The sequence below is a fragment of the Manis javanica genome, chromosome 4 (genome assembly GCF_040802235.1).
Source record: "Manis javanica isolate MJ-LG chromosome 4, MJ_LKY, whole genome shotgun sequence".
NCBI lineage: Eukaryota > Metazoa > Chordata > Mammalia > Pholidota > Manidae > Manis > Manis javanica.
Genome location: NC_133159.1, coordinates 109,252,402 through 109,273,829, shown reverse-complemented (window position 1 = coordinate 109,273,829; position 21,428 = coordinate 109,252,402). Strand labels below are relative to the sequence as shown.

At 42.8% G+C, this 21,428-nt stretch overlaps 1 protein-coding gene across 5 annotated transcripts in view; it reads right to left on the bottom strand.

Moving 5' to 3' along the window:
• Nucleotides 1-20,397, bottom strand: part of LOC108394941 (sorting nexin 27) — a 167,784-nt gene extending 147,387 nt beyond the window's left edge. For 4 of the 5 annotated variants that reach the window (XM_073234633.1, XM_073234636.1, XM_073234634.1 and 1 more), the window contains exon 1: nt 20,259-20,389. In XM_073234633.1, coding sequence (XP_073090734.1) covers nt 20,259-20,339 — 81 coding nt within the window. In that variant the 5' untranslated portion in view covers nt 20,340-20,389. Of the gene's footprint in view, nt 1-5,473; nt 5,646-20,258 lie in introns of all 5 variants that reach the window. The other variant, XM_073234635.1, reaches the window with a different exon arrangement.
• Nucleotides 20,398-21,428: the final 1,031 nt, after the last annotated feature.

Sequence of the window (21,428 nt, the reverse complement as noted above, 5' to 3'; positions counted from 1 at the left end):
TAAACCCCAAATAATGTCAAGACACATCATAATTAAAGTTCTAATAAGTAAAGACAAAGAAAATCTTGAAAGCAGCCAGACAAAAATCATACCTTACCTACAGGGGGAAAACAACTTGAATAACAGAGTTTTCATCAGAAACATGAAGGCCAGAAGGAAATACCACACTATTTTCAAGTGCTGGGAAAAAAACATCTCAATCAAGAATTCTATATCCAGGGAAAATATCCTTCAGGAATGAGGGGGAAATGAAGACATTCTCAGGTAAAGGAAAATTAAGAGAATTTCTTACCAGTAGAACCTACACTGAAAGAATGGCTTTAAAAGGTCTTTAGACAGAAAGGAAGCAATTAACAGAAACATCAGAAGACAGAAACAACACAGATAACAAATATATGGCTAAATACAAAAGGCTTTCCCTCTCCTCTTGGTTTTTCTAAATTATGTTTGATGGTTCAAGCTAAAATAATGGCACTCTCTGATGTAGTTCTAAATGTACACAGAGGAAGTATTTAAATTACTTATAGTATAAATAAATGGATATAAAGGAAGGTAAAGTTTCTACACTTCACTCAAACTGGTAAAGTGACATCAGTAGACTGATAAATTGTGTATATATAAGATAATACCTAGAGCAATCACTAAAAAGTCTGTACAAACAGGTAACACTCAGAAACAATACACGATCGATGGAACTCTAAGAAGTTGTCACATAACCCACAGAAAGGCATGGAAAAAACAAACAAAAAACAAAAAATTAAAGGGAAGACTTACCATACTAATAATAACAGTAAATGTAAGTGGTCTAAATATACCAATTAAAAAAGAGATTGGCATAATAGATTTTTTAAACGGCTCTATATATGCTATCTACAAGATAAATACTTCAAATATAAAAATATAAGCAGGCTGAAAGTAAAAGGATGGGGAAAGGTGTATTATCAACATTAATCTAAGGAAAGCAAGAGTGGCTATATTAATATATAAAGTAGACTTCAGAGCAAAGGGAATTACCAGAGACAGAGGGACATTATGTAATGTAAAAGGGTCAGTCCACAAGGAATAATATAGCAAGACCAAATATATATCTACCAAACAACAAGCCTACAAACTATGTGAAGCAAAAACTAATAGAACTGAAAAGAGAAATACAAAAATCCACAAATAGTTAGAGATTGGATACCCATCTCTCAACTGATAGAACCAGACAAAAAGTCAGCAAGGATATATAGGAATTCAACAACATCCCCAACCAACAAGACTTAAAGAACATTTATAGAACATCCCAGTCAACAACAGCAGAATACACATTCTTTTCATGTACCTACAGAACACATATTAAGGTAGATCATAATCTGAACCATAAAACAAACCAACAAACTTGAAAGAACTAAAATTATATGGAGTCTGTTATCTGACCACAATGGAATCAAACAAGAATAACAAAAAAATAACTGGAAAATTTCCAAACACTAGGAAACTAAAAACAGGTTTCTAAGTAATCCTTGAGTCAAAAAATAAGTCTCAAGAGAAATTTTAAACATCATTGAACTGAGTGAAAATGAAAAAATGAAATGTTAAACTTTGTGGGACACAACTAAAGCAGTTCTAAGAGGGAAATTCATGGCACTAAATATACACATTAGAGAAGAAGATCTCAACTCAGTAATTTAAGGTCCCTGTAGAAGAAGTTAGAAAAAGAAGAACAAATTAAACCCAAAGCAACCAGGAAAAGGGAATTAATAAAGAAAACAAATAAAATTTAACAAAGAAAAACAGTAGAGAAAAGTCAGTGAAACAAAGAGCTGGTTCTTTGAAAAGATTAATGAAGCTGATAAACTTCTAGCAAGACTGACAAAAAATAAAGGAAAGAAACACATTATTAATATCAGGAATGAAACAGGATATTTCTACAGATCCTTGCAGATATCAAAAAGTGGTACTATGAGTAATTCCATTGGCATAAATTTGAAAGTTTAGACAAAATAGACCAATTCCTCAAAAAAAACAAACTACCATAATTTAGCTAATATGAAATAGATAACATGGATATTCTAAGTATTAAGGAAATTAAATTCAGAATTTTTAAATTGTCTAAAATATCAGATCCCAGATGGTCCCACTGGAGAATTCTACCAAACATTTTAAAAAATTAGCACTGATTCTACATTTCTCATCCAGAACACAGAAGTGGAGAGAACATTTCCCACCCTATTTTATGAAGATCGTCTTACCCTGGTACCAAAACCAGACAAAGACAATTTTTAAAAAAGAAAGAGAAGGAATAAAAAACTATAGACCAATATCTCTCATGAACAGAGATTCTATTCCCTAATATTTTGTTAGAACATAAGTAAAAGACATGAAAAGACATTTTACTGAAGATATACAGGTGGCAAAGAAACAGTTAAAATATACTCAATGTCATTATGCCACTAATATCATTAGTGAGATACCACTACACACCTATCAGAATAGCTAAGACAAAAATTAGTGACAACACTCAAAGCTAGCAAGAATGTGGAGAAACTGGATCACTTACACAGTATTGGTGGGAATGTAAAGTGACACAGACACTCTGAAAAACAATTTGACAGTTTCTTTAAAAACAAAACACACAACTACTATATGTATTTCTGGGCATTTATTCCAGAGTATGAAGGCTTATGTTCATGCAAAAATTTGTACACTAATATTTATAGCAGCTTTATTTGTAATACTGCCAAACTAGAAACAACCTCAGATACCCTTCAATAGGTGAATAGCTAAACAAACTGTCATACATCCATATCACAGAAAACTTACTACTCAGCAATAAAAATTAACAATTTATTGGTGCCTGCAACAACAATTTTCAGAGAATTATATGAAGTGAAAGAAGCCAATCCCAAAAGGTTACATACTGTATGATTCCATCTATGAAACATTCTTGCAGTGACAAAATTACAGAAATGGAGAACAGATTACTGGTTGTAAGGAGTTAGAAGATGGGGGCAGAAAGGCACAGCTCTAAGGGACAACCTGAAATATCCTGTGGTTATGGAAATGTTCTGCATCTTGACTGTATTGATGTCACTGTCCTGATTGTGATAGTGAACTATAGTTTTGCAAGATGTTTCCATTGAGGAAAACTAAGCACACAGAGCATCTCTATTATTTCTTATAGTTTCGTATGAATCTACAATTATCTTTTTTTTTAAGTAACATTTCCAGGAACAAAAATTAAAGAATACAATGAAGAAGATAAATAGTTACAATTCTAGTACCCAAAAATAGCCACTATTAAAATGTTAGTATATTCCTTACAAATTTTCTATGATATTTTTTAAAGGGATACTTTTGCACACAGTTATGTACTTGCTTTTTTCCCCCTTTAATATTTCATCATTAATTTCTATCACTTTAAACAGTCTTCAAAACTGACTTTGAACAGCCACTAGCACTCAATTAAATGGATTAAACTGATTTACTCAACATAACCCCCCCCCCCCATAGGTTACTGTTAACCACATAAAAAAGAAAAAGGAAAAAAGAAATTATTTATTTTACAAAATATATTGTATTTTAATAGTTAGAATGAAATGATACACAATATAACCAGATCACAGATGTACTGTCTGATCCATTATCCCTCACACCCAACTTGACTTTTTCTCTTCTTTGCAGAAAAAGAATAGCATTTGGGAATTAGATCTTAGCTCAAACACTGGCTCTGGCTTTCATTTGTTGTTAAGATCATATTCTCCCTCTGCCTTAGCTTATCGGTTGGTCAGATGGATGGTGTACAACACTTCAGTGAGAACACAGTGACTAATACATGTAGATATACAAAAATGTCAGTTCCTCAAAATCTGACATAATGCCCCTCTTCAAAATATTTTCTAAAAGCATATTCTATAAGCTTACAAGTCAAAGTAAAAATTCCTTGTTATGGAAAAAATGTATGTGAATTCCTTACATCATGCCATATACAAACATCAGTTACAAGTGGGTTGCAGATTTAAATGTAAAAAGCAAAGCAATAAAGGTTTTATGGGAAAACACAGGAGAACATCTTTATGACCCTGCAAAGGGCAAAAATTTTTCTTAATATGGCACACACACACAAAATTCTCCCTACACACAAAAAATGATAATTTGGACTACATTAAAATGTTGAACTTTTGCTCCTCAAAAACACCACTACGAGAGTACACAGCAATCCACAGAGGAGAAGATATTCACTCTACATATATCTGACAAAGGATAGTCAGAACACATTAAGGATTCCTACAAAACAAAAGACTAAATACACTGTGATACCCTGGACTGGCTCCTGGATCAGAAAAAGGACATTAGTAGAATCCCAGTAAGGTCTATAATTTAGCTAACAATATTGTATTAACATTAACTTCTTAGTTATGACAAATGTACTGAGGTTATGTAAGATATTAACACTGGGGGAAACTGGGTGAAGAGTATATGAGAATTCTCTGTACCATCTGCAACTTTTCTATAAATCTAAAGTCATTCTAAAATAAAAGTATATTTATTTAAACAAAGAAATAGAGGAAGGGAGGAAGGGAGAGAGACAGAGAATGGGCACCCAACAAAAAAATGGGCAGAAGACGTCAACAGACACATCAAACAGGATATGTAAATGGTCAATAAACATATGAAGAGTTTAACCTCATTGTTATTAAAAAAACTGGAAACTAAAAGCACAAAGCAATACCACCAAATACCCATCCGAATGCTAAAATGAAAACAAAAAACAAACTTCAGGAGCTGTGTAAAAATCAGAACTCTTATACACTGATGGTGAAATTGCTCATTATCACAATCACTTTGGAGATATCTACCAAAGATTTGACATAGCCACGAAAGGATCCACCATATGTATACTCTATAACACAGCAATTCCACTTCTGGTTATCTACTCAACAGACATGCATATATGTTCCCTATTTTAAAAAACCCTCCCCATAAAAAAGTTGATAATAGAATGTTCATAGTAGCATTTTTTATCATAGTCAAAAACTAGAAATTACCCAAATGTTCATCAAGAGTAGAATATACATTAACTGTGATTAGTCATACAGTGGAACCTTACACAACAACGATAAAAGAATGAAGTACTGTACATGCAACAGGATGAACCTCAGGGAAATGTTATGGAAAACAATTGTGAGACAAAAGTATACTATATGTCTCTGATGCCCGGGTTCTTGCTGGCAGAGTCAAAGAATGAACTTCATGAACAGACAAGGCAGGAGATTTAGAGAGAATTTTTATTCAGATACAGAGAGAAAGAGCTTTATTCAGTATATGAGTGAAGAGTCCTGACTAATGCTGCTCCATTTTGTAGGTGACTTTATTTTGTGAAAGATGGGTCACATGGGGGGAGGTTGCAGGAGTTGCAGGGATTTGGCCAACACAGTTGCCAGGGCTGGCCAGTTGCTCCTGGCCAGTGGAAGGTGGACGGCTTGCTCACCCAGCGGTCAGAAGTGTCGCTCCACCTGGAGAGAACCAGTCCAGGTGGTTGGTGAGTGGGTTGGTTGTGGTGAGGGTCAGGTCATATCTGGGCCCGGTCTGTGCACGGCCCGGCTGTCTGCGCATGGCCCGTTCTGCTCTGCGCACAGCCCGCTCTACACACGACCCCATTCCTATGTATAAAAAAAGAATGAACTTGTACTTTGGGGTCTCCACCTGTGAGTGCAAGACCCCAGCATGCTGGCTACCCAATAAACGCTCTTGCTTTTGCATCCATGCGTCTCTTGGTTATGTGGAGGTCGACTGCACGGACCCAACATTTGGGGGCTCGTCCGGGTCGTGCTCCCATAACCGGCGACCGTGCGGAGCATGCGGGTAAGTGTGAGTGTGACTACAGTGTTTGAATGCCTGTTTATGTGCCATGTGTCCTTGTATTTGTGCCATTTATTGGTGGACACCTGATCTGGCGGTCCAGGGACTAGGTGGACACACCATTTTTCCCCGCACCCTGGTGAGCACGGAGACGTCCCTCGCTCACTTCTGTTTTTTGGCGGGAAACCGGAGGTTGCTCCCTGATGGAGCCCTTTTATGGGAGGGGCCGTCCTCCCACACCTGGTTTCTGTTTGGAGAGCCTGACAGAGCCCTTTTACGGAAGAGGCCGTCCCTTTTCATCTGGTTTCTTTTTGGAAAAAGGCACCCTAACATTGTGTTCTCTGTATGTGTACTCATATTTGTCTGTCTTGTCTTCTTGTTTCTCTTTGGCATGGGCCAGTTGCACTCTACTCCCTCTACTCCTCTGTCTATCTACATATCTTGCTACAGTGACTTTCGAACCCAGGCTAAAAATCTTCGTCTTGCTGTCAAAAAGGGTAAACTTTCTATCTTTTGCAGGAACGAATGGCCTAAGTTCGAAGTCGGGTGGCCTGAGGAGGGCATGTTTGACCTCCCCACCATTTTCAGGGTCAAGGACCTTGTATATGGACATCCTGGGCACCCCAACCAGGTTCCTTACATCACCACTTGGCAGACTCTAGTGGAATGTCGACCTAAATGGCTGGCTCCCCTTCTTCCACCTTTAAAGGTGACCCTCGTGGCCACTGCCTCCTCTAAAGCTTCAAGCTCCTCTAAGGCACCCCTCAGGTCGAATCCCAATCCCTCGGTTCCTTCAGCCCCACCTCTTTATCCTGTCCTCCCCCTTCAGACCCCTCTTCAGAAGATCCATCCTTTCCCCACCTGCCGCCATATGGACCCACTCCTCTCCCCAATTCTTCTGAACCTTTACCTGTGGAAGAGGAACCTGACCCAGAGGACCCACCCATGTTGATTAGTCCTCCCCATACTCGCTCTCAAGACCGACGAGCTCCCGAGAACACCCCAGGCACTGTGGCCCTACCTTTGCGGGCAGCAGCCCACCAGGCCCCGATGGCCAACAGTTCTTAGTTCATTGGCCTTTCTCTACCAGTGACTTATATAATTGGAAAATGCAGAACCCCCCTTCTCTGAGAAACCCAGTAAACTTATAGACTTGTTGGATTCAGTCCTTTTCACCCACCAGCCCACCTAGGATGACTGCCATCAGCTTTTACAGGTTCTCTTCACTACTGAAGAGAGAGAGAGAGAGTCCTTACTGAAGCCCAGAAACTAGTCCCAGGGGTCGATGGGAGACCAACCATGGATTTAGATATTATAAACATCAGATTCCCCTCGAGTAGGCCCGAGTGGGACTTAAATACAGACAAAGGTAAGGAGAGGCTCACTGTCTACTGCCAGATTTTGATGGGGGGTCCCTGGGCGGCGGCACACGCCCCACCAATTTGTCTAAAGTAATTCAGATGAAACAGGAGCCCACAGAATCTTCTGGAGCTTTCCTGGAGAGACTGCTGGAAGCCTATAGGACCTATACTCCCCTGGACCCAGAAGCTGCTGAAGGTAAGTTTGGCCTTTGTCAATCAATCGGCCCCAGATATCAGGCGGAAGTACAAAGATTAGAAGGTTTTGAGGGAAAAAGGCTAGCTGAACTTTTGGCAGTGGCTGAGAAAGTGTTCAATAACCGAGACACCCCAGAAGAGCGACAGACCCTCGGGTTGGCTAAGATTTTGTTGGCTAATTCGTTAGAAGGTCCTGCCCGGAACTGAGAATTAAAAAGGCTGACTGAACAACGGGGCCCTTGAGATCCCAAAGCCTCCCCCAAGGGCCAGAACCTGCTGCAGAAAGACCAGTGTGCCTACTGCAAAGAGAGAAGCCACTGGAAAATGAATGCCCCAAGAGAGAAGCCAGGGAACAACCCAAGGTCCTCCAGATAGAAGGCTTAGATGACTGAGGGGGACAGGGTTCGGTCCCCTTCCCCGAGCCTTGGGTAACCCTGAATGTGGAGGGGAGGCCAGTGACTTTTATGGTTGACACTGGAGCAGAACATTCAATCCTTAAGAACCCCATGGGGCCCCTTTCTCCCAAACAGTCCGGGGTACAGGGAGCCACAGGATCTAACCGATATTCATGGACTACCCGAAGATCCATAGACCTAAAATTGGGACGGGTATCCCACTCATTCATGGTTATCCCTGAGTGCCCCTACCCACTTCTGGGGAGAGATTTGCTACCCAAGGTGGGAGCCCACATCCACTCTGAGGGTGACTCAGTTTCCATAAACGACCAGAGTGGAGCCCCCATCAGCATTCTTACCTTATCACTTAATGATGAACACAGACTTTACACTAAACCGAGAAGAGAAAAAGACAACTACAAGCTCCTCCATAAGTGGCTAAAAGAGATCCCAGAAGTATGGGCCAAGACGGGAGGCATCGGATGGGCAAAGCATCGGGCACCAATAGTGGTCCAACTAAAGGCCACTGCCACCCCTGTCTGTGTGCGGCAGTACCCAATCCCCCAAGAAGCAAAGCTTACTGCTAGCCTCCTCGAGTGAACTGCTGTTTGCTTTTGAATGGAGAGATCCAGAGGACAGATTGAATGGTCAACTAATGTGGACCAGGTTGCCTCAGGGATTCAAGAACTCACCGAACATCTTCGACGAGGCCCTCCACAAAGATCTGAGTGAGTACCGGCGTTTCCACCCAGAAGTGAGCCTGCTTCAATATGTAGATGATTTACTAATAGCTGCCCGGACAGAAACAGAATGCCAGGCAGCCACTAAAGATTTACTTATGACACTGGGAAAACAAGGGTACCCAGTGTCTGCTAAAAAAGCTCAACTCTGTTTAGAAGAAGTCACCTATTTGGGATATAAACTCAAGGGGGGACGCCAGTGGCTATCCCAGGCCAGAAAAGAGACTATTTTCCAGCTACCAAGGCCAGACTGTAGACGGGCTGTCAGAAAGTTGTTGGGGACAGCAGGGTTCTGCTGCCTCTGGATTCCTGGCTTCGGGGAACTAGGTAGATACCTTTTCCGGATGGGTAGAAGCCTTTCCAACCAAAAGAGAAACTACTGCTGTAGTAGTTGCCAAGAAATTCCTAGAAGACATTATTCCAAGGTATGGCCTTCCTGCTTTTATTGGGTCAGACAACGGACCAGCTTTCATCTCTCAGGTAACACAAGGTTGAGTCATATATTGGGGACTAATTGGCAGCTACACTGTGCATATCATCCCCAAAGCTCAGGTCAAGTAGAAAGGATGAATTAGACCATTAAGGAGATTTTAACCAAATTAACCCTAGAAACTGGCAGTGACTGGGTGACTCTCCTCCCCTTCATTCTCTTCAGGGTCAGGAACACTCCCTATAGATTGGGCATAACTCCGTTTGAAATCCTGTTTGGCAGGCCTCCCCTGATCCTTCCCAATTTGCGAGCTGATCTGTTAACTGAGCAAAATGATAAAAATTTTCTTTCCTCCCTACAAGCTTTGTTTCAGGTCCAAGACGCCTTTTCAGTTGGTCCCCATGGCTAACAACTTTATTATCAGCAGTGGCAGGTCCCCTCTTACTTCTGATACTGGCTCTTACATGTGGCCCTTGCCTTATCAATGCCCTCCTCAAATTTGTACAGAAACGGATCTCCACCGTCCAACTCATGGTCCTTAGATCTCAGTACAGGCCCTTAAGTAAGGAAGACCCTATTGACCCTATTCCGTTACTTCAAAGATTTGAAGTAGAATGAAACTCAAGGGGGGAATGAAGAGTCCTGACTAATGCTGCTCCATTTTTTTTTTTTTTTTTTTTTTTTGAGAGGGCATCTCTCATATTTATTGATCAAATGGTTGTTAACAACAATAAAATTCAGTACAGGGGGTCAATGCTCAATGTACAATCATTAATCCATCTCAAGCCTAATTCTCGTCAGTCTCCAATCTTCTGAAGCATAACGAACAAGTTCTTACATGGTGAACGAATTCTTACAGAGTGAATAAATTCTTACATGGTGAACAGTACAAGGGCATTCATCACAGAAACTTTCGGTTTTGATCATGCAATATGACCTATAAACCATCAGGTCAAATATGAATATTCATTTGATTTTTGTACTTGATTTATATGTTGATCCCACATTTCTCCTATTATTATTATTTTTATTTTTAATAAAATGCTGAAGTGGTAGGTAGATGCAAGATAAAGGTAGAAAACATAGTTTAGTGCTGTAAGAAGGCAAATATAGATGATCAGATGATCAGGTGTGTGCCTATGGACTAAGTATTAATCCAGGCTAGACAAGGGCAGCAAGACATCCACGGATGCAGAAGATTTCTCTCAAAGCAGGGGGGGTGAGGTTCTGAGCCTCACCTCTGTTGATCCCCAAATTCTCACCTGATGGCCCCCCTGCGACTGTGCCTGTCTTAGGTTGTTCCTCCCTTGAGGAATCTTACCCGTCTCTGGCTAACCAGTCATCTTCCGGGGCCATACAGGGAAATGTAAAGTTGGTAAGTGAGAGAGAAGCCATATTGTTTGCAAAGGTTAGCTTTTTACTTCTTTGCAGATTTATGCCCTGTGGCTTCTATGCCCAGCACTTGTCTCGAGGTATCTTTACCACCTGGAGGAATTATGATACTCGGTAAATTCGATATGAGGCACGAATTCTATTTAAGGTTTGTAATTAGGAAGGAAGAAGAAAAGCTATAGATGTAGCATATGAAGGAAACTTGGGAGGATTGATTATTTCTTTGACATATCTTCTTGTATAGTACCTTAATTATGTATAGGTTTTAAACTACTAACTAATTTGCACACACATATTAACATAATAGGAATACGGTGACATAAACAAAGCAAATCTATAATTACCAGCCATCTCCAGTGAAGCCAAGAAAACCATTTAGGCACCCTAGGCATTTGTGAAAATTAATGCTGCTCCATTTTTTAGGTGACTTTATTTTGTGAGAGACGGGTCACATGGGGGGAGGTTGCAGGAGTTGCAGGGATTTGGCCAACACAGTTGCCAGGGCTAGCCAGATGCTCCCAGCCAGTGGAAGGTGGACAGCTCGCCCACCCGGCGGTCGGGAGTGTCACTCCACCTGGAGGGAACCAGTCCAGGTGGTTGGTGAGTGGGTTGGTTGTGGTGAGGATCAGATCATATGTGGGCCCGGTCTGCGCATGGCCCGTTCTCCTCTGCGCATGGCCTGCTCTACACACCACCCCCATTCCTATGTATAAAAGAAGAATGAACTTGTACTTTGGGGTCTCCACCTGTGAGTGTGAGACCCCAGCACAGCATGCTGGCTACTCAATAAACATTCTTGCTTTTGCATCCATGCGTCTTCCGGTTATTTGGAGGTCGATTGCACGGACCCAACAATGAGAAAGTATAGAACTCCCCACAGGTGCAGGGAGGGGCAAAGTTGCCATTTGGGGTCTCGGTGTCTAGGGTTTTATGCTTGCTGCAGCGGGAGTTTTCTATAGAAACAGCCAGAATGCTAGTTATATTTTAAGCTATGTCTGTGAAGGTTTCCCAGATACCCTATTGTAAGCTAATGGGCCTATGGGACTATGAGCAATGAGCTGTTCTATACCACTGGGTCCAATGGGGAATAAATTGTTACTCTGTTTCAATTTCAAGCAACCTATTTTGTAAGACTTTGTCCTTTTCCAGAGCCCCACGCCTACTCTAACTGGGCAGCAGTTATGTCCTGCTGCCTCCCTGTCTCAATTTCACTTATATAAAAAGAATAAAAACAAGCAAAACGAATATATGCTTTACAAGTCAGGGTAGTGACTATCCTTGAGGGAGAATAGGACAAGAGGGGGCTTCTGTGGTGCTGGTAATGGTTTGTTTCTTGACCTGGGTACTGGTTAGAGGAGTGTGTACGGTTTGTGAGATTACTGGAATGTACATTTATGATTTATGTATGTATGCTATTGCTAAGTAAAACCTTAAAAAGAATTTTTTTTAACTCCTTAACGTGGCATTAAAGTCCTCTCATGATCATGCCTACCACTGTCTATCTTACATAATGTCTTGACTCCCACCAGAATCCCACTTGTACCCCACACTCTATATAAAACTCTCCTGCTCCACCTGTGGGAAGGCATCCAAATCCTTTAGCCTTCAAGGCTCAGCTTGGGCATCCTTTCTCTGCAGGTCCTACCCTACTAGCACTCCTTGGTCAGAGCCTGCTCCCTGTACCCTACATACACTAACTGTAATGCCCCATTCCTTCATAATTATTTATTTGTGCATCTCCCCCAATAAAACTGCAAGCCTTGAAGACATGGATGGCTTATTTAACATAGTGCCTGTCCTAGAATGGATTCTCAAAGCAAATATGTGCTGCATCAATTCCAGGTGATGTGGTCAGGGATTTTTCCCAATTCTCCTTTTGAGAAACTCACACTCCTCAGTCAAAGAAGCAGTAAGGAATACTGGAAACAGACAGACATGGAAAAGGGAGAAAACAAGAATAAAAACAGGCAAAGACTAAGAAAGGCAACTCAAGGAAGGAATTAAGTGGCTAATGGATATATGGATCTCACCAGCAATCAGAGAAATGGAAGTTAAAACAATAAAGACTTATCATTTGATGGTGGCGGCAGGGAGGAGCCCAGATTTTATTAAGCTTATAGATTTAACAAGTGTAAAGATAAGACAAGAAGTATGCTCACAGTAGCACTGCTCACAATGGTAAAACAATGGGAACACCAACAAGAAAATGGATGAATAAACTGGTGTATTAGTACAATGAACTACTACTATTCAGCTATGAAAATGCATCAACATGAATCCCAAAATTAATGTTACAAAGTAAGCTATAGAATATAGATAATACCATGTATATAAAGCTCAAAACATGCCAAACTAAGCAATATATTACTTGAAAGCAAGTAGGAAAAATATAACAAAAAGCAAGGAAATAAACACAAAATTCAAGACGGTAATCTCTTCTGTTGAGGAAAGAAAGGGTTATAAAGTAAGAGGGATCCCAGGGGCTTCAAAAGTATTGGTAATGTTCTATTTCTGAAGTTGGGTGTTCACTACACATATCTGGGCCGGGCAGGTACATGTGCGGTTGTGTGAAAGAGCTTTGCAAGACATAAATCACTAAGGTGAGACAGCATTACTTGCCCAAGGAACTCTGGAAAAACTACAAGGGAGGAGAGCAGGTGAGGCAAATTGTTCAAATGGAGCCTGTGAATAAATCTAGGGTTCTCTCTGGCACCTCATCCTCTAGAACCAGAGAATCCAGTCTGCAAGGCCACAGACCTCACTTCACAACCCCACCCAGAGCTGTGGAAGGAGCCCTGGGGCCCTCCCTCCTCGGTGCCATTGGTTGTTCTCTACAACTGCTGTACCTCAGGGCTGTGAGCAGGCTCCAGAGGGCTTTAGGAAGGTCCCAAAATACCTAGCAGGGTGGTCCCTACTGGGAGCTCTAGGACAGGCAAGATAGGAAGACCCTTTCTTCTCCAGGGAAAAAGAAATGGAGCTAATCACAAGGTAAGCAGCCTCCAACATCATAAACATTCTTGGGGAGAAACCCAGCCACCTCCAAATTACAGGCTGCCTCTCCACTCTGTTCAAACAAATCTGCAACCGTGACTCATTCCTTAGAACAGGGAGGGGGTAAACACATAGCTAAAGGGTTAGAGATCAGGACGCTGAGGAGAAGTGATCGGGAGATAAACAGGGAGGCTCCAGAGCTACAAGCTCACATGGATAAAGGAAAGATGTATGGGAAAATATGTTTCTCCAACTCTCAGTCCCCAGGTTACTATGGGGGCCATGAACACTGGGTGGTGGGGGAGGGTAAGGGTCCTTCTAAGAGAAAGTAAAGGAAGGGGAGAATGCCCCTAAGCTAGAAGCCAGCATCCTTAATTTACCTTCAAATCCTATAAGCTATTTCTGCATCACTTTGTCCCTCAATCCTGTCCCCTCTCCCACTCAAAATGTACATGGTCTCTCAAGCCACTATAGCAGCAGCCACCTCAATTCTCCCCCTCTGAGAAATAGGAATTGCCAGCCACTTGAAAGACTGGCTCCCAGAGGCCAGGATGAAGGAAGTCCCAATAAAATCACAGAAGAGGGCCAGATGAGATGGTTGCAGCCTACCCTCTCATGACTGGGACTCCCAAAGCCACTCAGCTTGCAGGTTTTGGGTTCCCTTAGTCCTGCTTTCTGTAGGGTCCTCTAGGCCAGAGAATGGCCCTTTGCTGAGTAGGACACAAAGAATCATTCCTGCTCCTACTCACAGATTAGCCAGCAAAACAGGTGTCTGCTCACAGATTAGCCAACAAAACAGAGACATGGGCTGGTCAAGCTCTAGGCTGACGGGGTGATTGGGAGGTGAAATGAGAAAAGGGGATTTAGGGCGGCACCCTAAATAGCACAACCCTTCTCATTATATTATCTTGCGACCTGGCACAGAAAAATGCTGGGGCCTGATAGTGAGAGTGTGTAGAGGGAGGTGGGCTCCTGAACTCTCAACTCTGAAGATCTCTCTCCAGAAAACTTGCCTAGTGCCCAGCCAGCCTGAAATGAAGGGGCAGTGCCTCAGCACCCCCTCCCAACTCTAGTCTCTGATTATTTTGCTTTGTGATTTTTGCTTTTGTGCACCCAGACCCTAGAAGACCATTTTCTTTTTCTTCCTTCATCTACCCGTCCCCATCCTACCTCTATATTTTATTCTCCTTTCCCTGCTGGCCAAGCTTAAATCTAGGTCACCAGCCTCCCAGGCACATACCTATTCTCCAACTAAACTCCCCACCCCTAGGAAAGAAAGGTATTTCACAAGGCTCTGCGTTGTGACCCAAAGAGGTCACACCATAATTACCATCAGGCTGGGAAGCTTGTCTCACCTGCTCTGAACACACGTGTCTGGAACCGAAACCGTGTGGGTGAAAACCCCCTACCTCCACCCCAGGGAAATATAGGCAAAGGCTGCCACCAGTGCCTGGTGACTGGGTAAACCTCCTCTCCCATATCCTCTGGCAGAGCCCAGGATTCCCCAAATTCCTGGCAGACTTGGAGATATGAGCTGTAGTGCTCCTGAAAGTAAGAACCTGGCAATGAATGAGGGAGATGAAATGGTGTGAGAAGGAATTTGTGGGCTGAGCTTGTGATAGGTCTCATGAGTGGAAGGAATAGGCAGTCATCAACTTGAAAGGTTCCTCTGCCCAGGAGTGTCTTCCCCACCCAGGTGTCACAGAGCCAGGGCTTCTACAATTTTAGAATTCATTCATTCCTGAGGAGTAAGCATCAATGACTCCAGATGAATCCTCTTTTAAAATGTAAATATTCTGACCTAACAATTCCACTCCTAGGTATTTCTCTCCAAAAGAAATCAAAATATATGTCCATACAAAAACATGTAAACAAATGTTCATAGCAGAGAAAAAGGAGAAACTATACAATTTTCATAATAGACAAAAAGTAGGAACTACTCAAAATTCCACCAACATTTTTTCATGAACATATGTGATAATATATCCATACAATGGAATATTATTCAGCCATATGAAGTGCTGATTCATGCTACAACATAAGTTGACTTAAAAACATAATGCTACTTGAAAGAAGCCAGTCATAAAGGATCACATATTATATGACTGCATTTATATAAATATCTAGAATAGGCAAATCATAGAGAAAGAAAGTAGACTGGTGATTGCCTATAGCTAGGGGTGGTGGCGGGGCAGGGAGTTGGGATGGGAATGACTGCTAATGGATCAGGATTTCTTTATGGAGTGATGAAAATGTTCTAAAATTCATTGTGTTGATGACTGTACAACTCTGTGAATATACTAAAAACTGTTAAATTAAATGGGTTATTTGTATGGTATCTGAATAATATCTCAGCAAGGCTGTTGTTAAAAAATAATAAAGCCTATAGTAAGCCTTTGAATAAACCACAGCTTTAGTTTTAAAATAAATAAATAAAGGAATCGGGCTCAAGAAAGACTTGGTATTAAATAATTCAGCTTCTGAGGTCCTAAAGGAGTAACACCTGTTCCAGAACAAAGGCTCAAACTACAGCTGATGAAAAATTCCAAATCCACCCAGGCACTGAGAGGACCTCTCTGGACAAGATTGATCAAGATAAAAATTAGAGATAATGAAAAAAAATGTAAGTATTTTAAGGAAAAGTAACACTGACAGATTATTTAATGGTAATCACCTTATCAAAGAGCCCAGCACATCATGGGACACGAGCTGCCTTAGCCATGACATCACAAAAAGGAAGAAGAGGAAAGACACCCAGAGAGGGATGCCAAAATATAAACTATGACATCACTCTAAGACCAGTCCTGGCTGAGTTAGGATAAGCTAAAGTTACTTAGCTCTCCACCCTAGGTCTATCTCTAGACCCCTTCTCATCCTCAAGACCTTTCAGGGGAAAAGGAACAGATAAGAACAACTGTCAACACAGAGAAGGCTCAAACCTTGACCAGACCAGAAAGTTCCCAGACTCTTCCTCCATCCCTTGGCCAGGGATCTTAGGGAAGGCTAAAACAGTCTAGTGTAAGCTGGTCAGTAGCAAATTGAAAATAACAGCTAACATCTGAGTATTTACCATGTGCCAGGCACTGTGCTTAATGTTTCAAGAGCATTATCCTATTTAATCTGCACAACAACCTTATGAGCAGGGTATAATTAATAGCCCCATTTAACAGATAAGGAAACTAAGACTGAGGAAATTAAGTAATTTCCTAAAGTGATCTTAGGCAAGGCAAACATCAAAGATCTGACTACAGCCCACTGGGTCAGATTCCCAGGGCCAAGCTCTTAACTACAATGCTATTAACAGAAATCACAGTTTAGCCAAAAACTGTGATGTAATTACTTTGGAAGGATGGGAGAAGGGAAAGGGAGCATATAAGGGGCAGAAGTATAAACCTACCTAAAATTCCTACAACAGGAAGTCAATACACATCTAAAACTGATAAATCAGTATCACTACAAGCATATTATTTAGAAACATGGCAGTAAACACCAGACAAAGGGCTAAAACAATTTAAAGTGGTTATTGCCATGGGACAGGACTTGGGATAGGGAACTGCTTGCTATCTTCTTTTAAAAGCCATTTGATATTATTAGATCTTTTTAAAGTCATGCAGACTTATTCCTTGGGTAAAAAAAAGATTTAAAAAGAAAAAGAAAATCAGAGATCATTCAAACCAAAGTCTAACGTAATGAACATCTTTTGCTTTTGTCACATGGCTTCCATCCTCCTCCACCAGTAATACTATTTGGGTTTTGCTTTGGGGAATCTCCTTCCTTCACTGAGTAATCCGGTGGGCCTGTCAATCAAGGAAGCCCCCTGCCCTGGCCAAGGGAGGATCAGGGGCTCTCTGGAATCTTGAGCGGAAAGGTAAAAGACCTAAAACAGCTGGAATCAATTCACCCAGAAGTAGAAACCCTCCATTAGTTTTTTTCCACCTACCCAGACCCTAGGACTCCTGTGGTTCATACTTTTTATCTTTCCCTTAAATTCTGTGAGCTGCCCAATTTCGTTCTAATAAATTCCTCTTCTGTTTAAGTTAGCTGCAGTCACTTTCTGCTGCTTATAATCATAATCCAAAGGACCTTAAAGAGAATGTGTAATAAAAATTTTTTGAGGTTCATTTGTGCTTCTATTTGCCAGTATAACTTACTACTATGGCTTGCACTTTTTTGACCTAAAAAATACATCTTAGTGGACAGTGACTATAATGGGGTATGTGGTGGGGACTTGATAATAAGAAGAGTCTAGTAACCATAATGTTACTCATGTAATTGTACATTAACGATACCAAAATAAAAAAAAAATACATCACAGGTCATGATCCAATAAGTGGGCGCACACACACACACATATATGTATGCATACATATTACTGACACAAAGGTTTTGCCAAAAATGTCCACCCTAATAGTCTGAGAATGTTAACTTTTTTTTTTTAAGAGCAGTTCGAGGTTTACAACAAAATCAACAAGAAGGTATTTCCCATATACCCCCCCACCCCAACACATGCACAGCCTCTATTATTTACATCATTCACTAGAGTGGTACATTTGTTACCAAGGATGAAGGCACACTGTCACACCATGATACCCAAAATCCATAGTTCACCTTAAGGTTCACTCTAAGAAGTAAATGGTGTCGTACAAAATGGTTGGACAAAAGTATAATGACATATATCCACCATTACATCATACAGAGTATTTTCACTGCCCCTGAAAATCTATGTTCATCTCTCCACCCTGTGCCCTAATCTCCTGGCAACTCTGCTTTTTACTAATCATTGTATTTAACTCCATAGTTTTTCCTTTTCCAGAATGTCATATAATTGGAAACTATTTCTTTTCTAATGCTGGTTCTAATTCGTAAGTTGATTGCAGACCCACTGGTGGTTAAGACTTGCAGTTTGAAAAACTGGTTCCCTTGGACCTGCTGCATCTGCCTCCAACAGTAAAAGCAACCCAGAGAGTGTTAGTCATATTTCCATGTCCATGTGTAGTGTACTAAAGCATATGGCCTGGCTGGTAGGGAAACACCAACAGGGTCCCAGGGTCCTGACTCGCACAAGGACACACCAGTTTGGTTAAATTGTCTATGCTGCTGACACCATAAGAAACATCTGGTTGTTTATTTATTCACTCACTCACTTTGCACCCGCACTACGCACTCACTCAATGGGGTGAATATATGACAAAACCCTGAGGGCTGTCCAAAGCATAAATTTTCTCTGCTGGCTGGCTCAGAGGAGAGGAATCCAGGACAAAGCCTGTCTCCTGACTGACTGACTACCATCTCCTCCCCCTCCTTAAGAGCTCAGGAATGTCTCCAAAAACAGATTAGGGCAATGGTTATTTCATTCCCAGCTTTGAAGTAAAATAACTCTCAAGCCCAGCCTATAAAGAAAGAATAAAAGGGAATTTGCCTCCCCTTTGTTCTACAGGTGTCTGATTAGCTTCAAACTAACCTATGACCGGAGACTTTGCTCTCAATTTTCCTACCCACTCTTTCTGTCCCACCAGACCTAAGAATAGAAGAGGAACATCAAGGAATAGAAGACGGTGTCAGTACGAATTCTCAACACTGCCAATGCCTTGGTCTTAAGACCTTTCAGGATTTCTTTTCTACAACAAGCACAAAAGAAGCCAAAACTCCACTCTCCTTTGCTTTCCTCATACCTTTTTCCCTGCCTCACCATTCCAAAACCGTGAGCAAGAGCATGGAATAGGACTTGGGGCTGACACAATAGAGGATATTTTTCCCATTTCTTCAGAGTCCTGTAGCTGAGGAACTGGCAGGCTACAGTAGATGAGGGACTGGGGGCCTGGGGTTGGGCAGCAGCAAGACCTGTACTGCAATGTGGTCGGAACACTCGCAACTTAGGCAGAAATAGAGAGGGAACTGTGAACAGAATTAAGTGACCACCTCTATTCCTAAACGTGAAATGAGGAACCATTCTACAAATATCTTTGAAGATGTGCAGTTGGGTTAGCTACCTCAGGGGCATGCTGAGACTGGACGAGAGGACTGGACAGAGTAAAGGGAGAAAACACTCGGCCACAAGTTAGCCGCCTCTGCCTCTGGAGGGGAAAAATCATATGGTCAGCTGGGGTGGGGAGGAGAACAGGGTCAGGGAGGCAAGGAGTGAGGGCAGCAGGGCAGATCGGTTAGCCCTAGAGAACGGCCCTCTCTCCCCGACCCTTACTCCCTACAGAAACCCTCGAATAGATCATTTCCCTTCCCTTCTCAGCCCAAATTCTGGCAGCTCCTTGATCCACTTGTCCGGGGCTTGGAGGCGGGAGACGGAAGCAAAACCAACAAAAACCGTCCCAGAAAGCTATCGGTTGTCCGACAGGGGGAGGGAAGCAGGAGAACTGCAAATGGGGAGGAGAAATCCGAAAGGTAGAGATACTGGCCAATCTCGGCGTTCTTGGAGTCCTAGCGCCCCCACCCTCCAGTCCGAGCTGTAGGATTTCACCCTACCCTTTGTCTTGTCACACTGATAACCCAAAGCACCATGAAGTTCTTTGAAGGGCCTCTGAGGTCACTAGGACCCACAGAAAAGCCTAATTCCCCTCCATCGGCGACCCAAAGTCCAAACGAGAGCAGAGATTCCATCCCTGGAGCTTATTCTCCTCCGACACAATCTATTACCCACAGGACGCCTGAGCAAAGAGCACGGGAAATGGGCGCCGGGTCCCGGGCAGGAGACGCAGTGTCCTCCGAAAGGGCAGGGACGCCCTGAGCCTCACAGGAGCCCTTGTCCCACGACTCACCCTGCCCGCCGCCGGCCGGTAGAAAAAAAGAAAAACAAGAGTCGCGGAGCCAGGAGATGTCAGCGAACTAGGCGCGGGGCACGGGAGGGGCGGAATTGGAAGCCAAGAATAAAAGAGGCGGTGCGGCCTCTTTTTCTTACCTCGGTCCGCTCCCCTGGGTGTACGTCCACCAGGGAACACCAACTCCCCGTCCCGTTCATCTCCCGAGGATGCTGCAGCATAGAGCGTGAACGTCCGGCCAGCACACTAGTTCCTACTACGCTGGCGCGCGTGGAACCGCCCCCTGGTATAGGCGCGCCAGGGGCGGGGTCTAGCCATGGGACACGCCCCAAAGACGCCGTTCGCCAACGAGGGTAAGCGGGAGCTCGTGGAGGGCGTGGCCTAGAGCTTAAGGCCACGCCCATCTGCGCCTGCCTAGATTTTACATTAAGGCGGAGCTCGGGATCTAAGTGAGCCTGGCCGAAGTTTTGTCTAGCGTGTGTGGTTACACTTCAAACATTCTCTTCTTTGGTCGTTTACCCCTTTCAACTGCAAGATCAGCGGTGGTTAAGAGCATCACCCTGCCTGCCCCTAGACGATGGGTTGGAAAAAAGCTTCCACGTACTGTCCTCTTCCTGTACGTAGGCCAGCCTGTAGACTTTGTGGAGCCGGGCAAACCTTTCCTCCAGCGTACAAAATGCAGGCAGTAAGGGCAAGCTCACTCAGACTGGCCTAAGCGAGTCTGGCAGGTGCTTACCTGGCAGGAGGCCCAGGCCAAAGTCAAAGCCAGTTTGGCTCTGGGTGGGACTTATTTTGCAGACGCTATTATACCAATGCTGCCCTTACATGGTTACGAGAGCTGGGGCACGTTGCCTTTAAAGGTATTTGTATTCTTGAGAAATGATGAACCTCAACTTCTCCGATGACATTTGCTCCCCAAGCCCAGGTTAGCATCCTAGGGCCTAAAAGAATGGCCAAGCAGGACCTTGAAGCCTCTTCAAGCCCAGCTGCTCTCTGCAGATGGCTGCTTCACCAGGCTGTGGTCCACATGGAAAGTAGGCAGATCTGACCCACTCTGGAATGGGCAGTACCCCTAAATCTGGCAATAGGCTCTGGAAAACAGCTAGCTCCCTCTTCAAGGTAACACAACGGCAGGGATGACAGAAACTTCCCTGCCTCCCAGGTAGGAATGGAGGAGTGTCTTTATACCTGAGAGGTGAATGCTAGACATATCCCTGTGCCCCAAAGGAATAAAACCCACTTGGTAACCTCTCTTCTGTAACTCTCAGAGCAGGTATTTACTGGCCTTGATAGTTCTAGAAGGTTGTGGA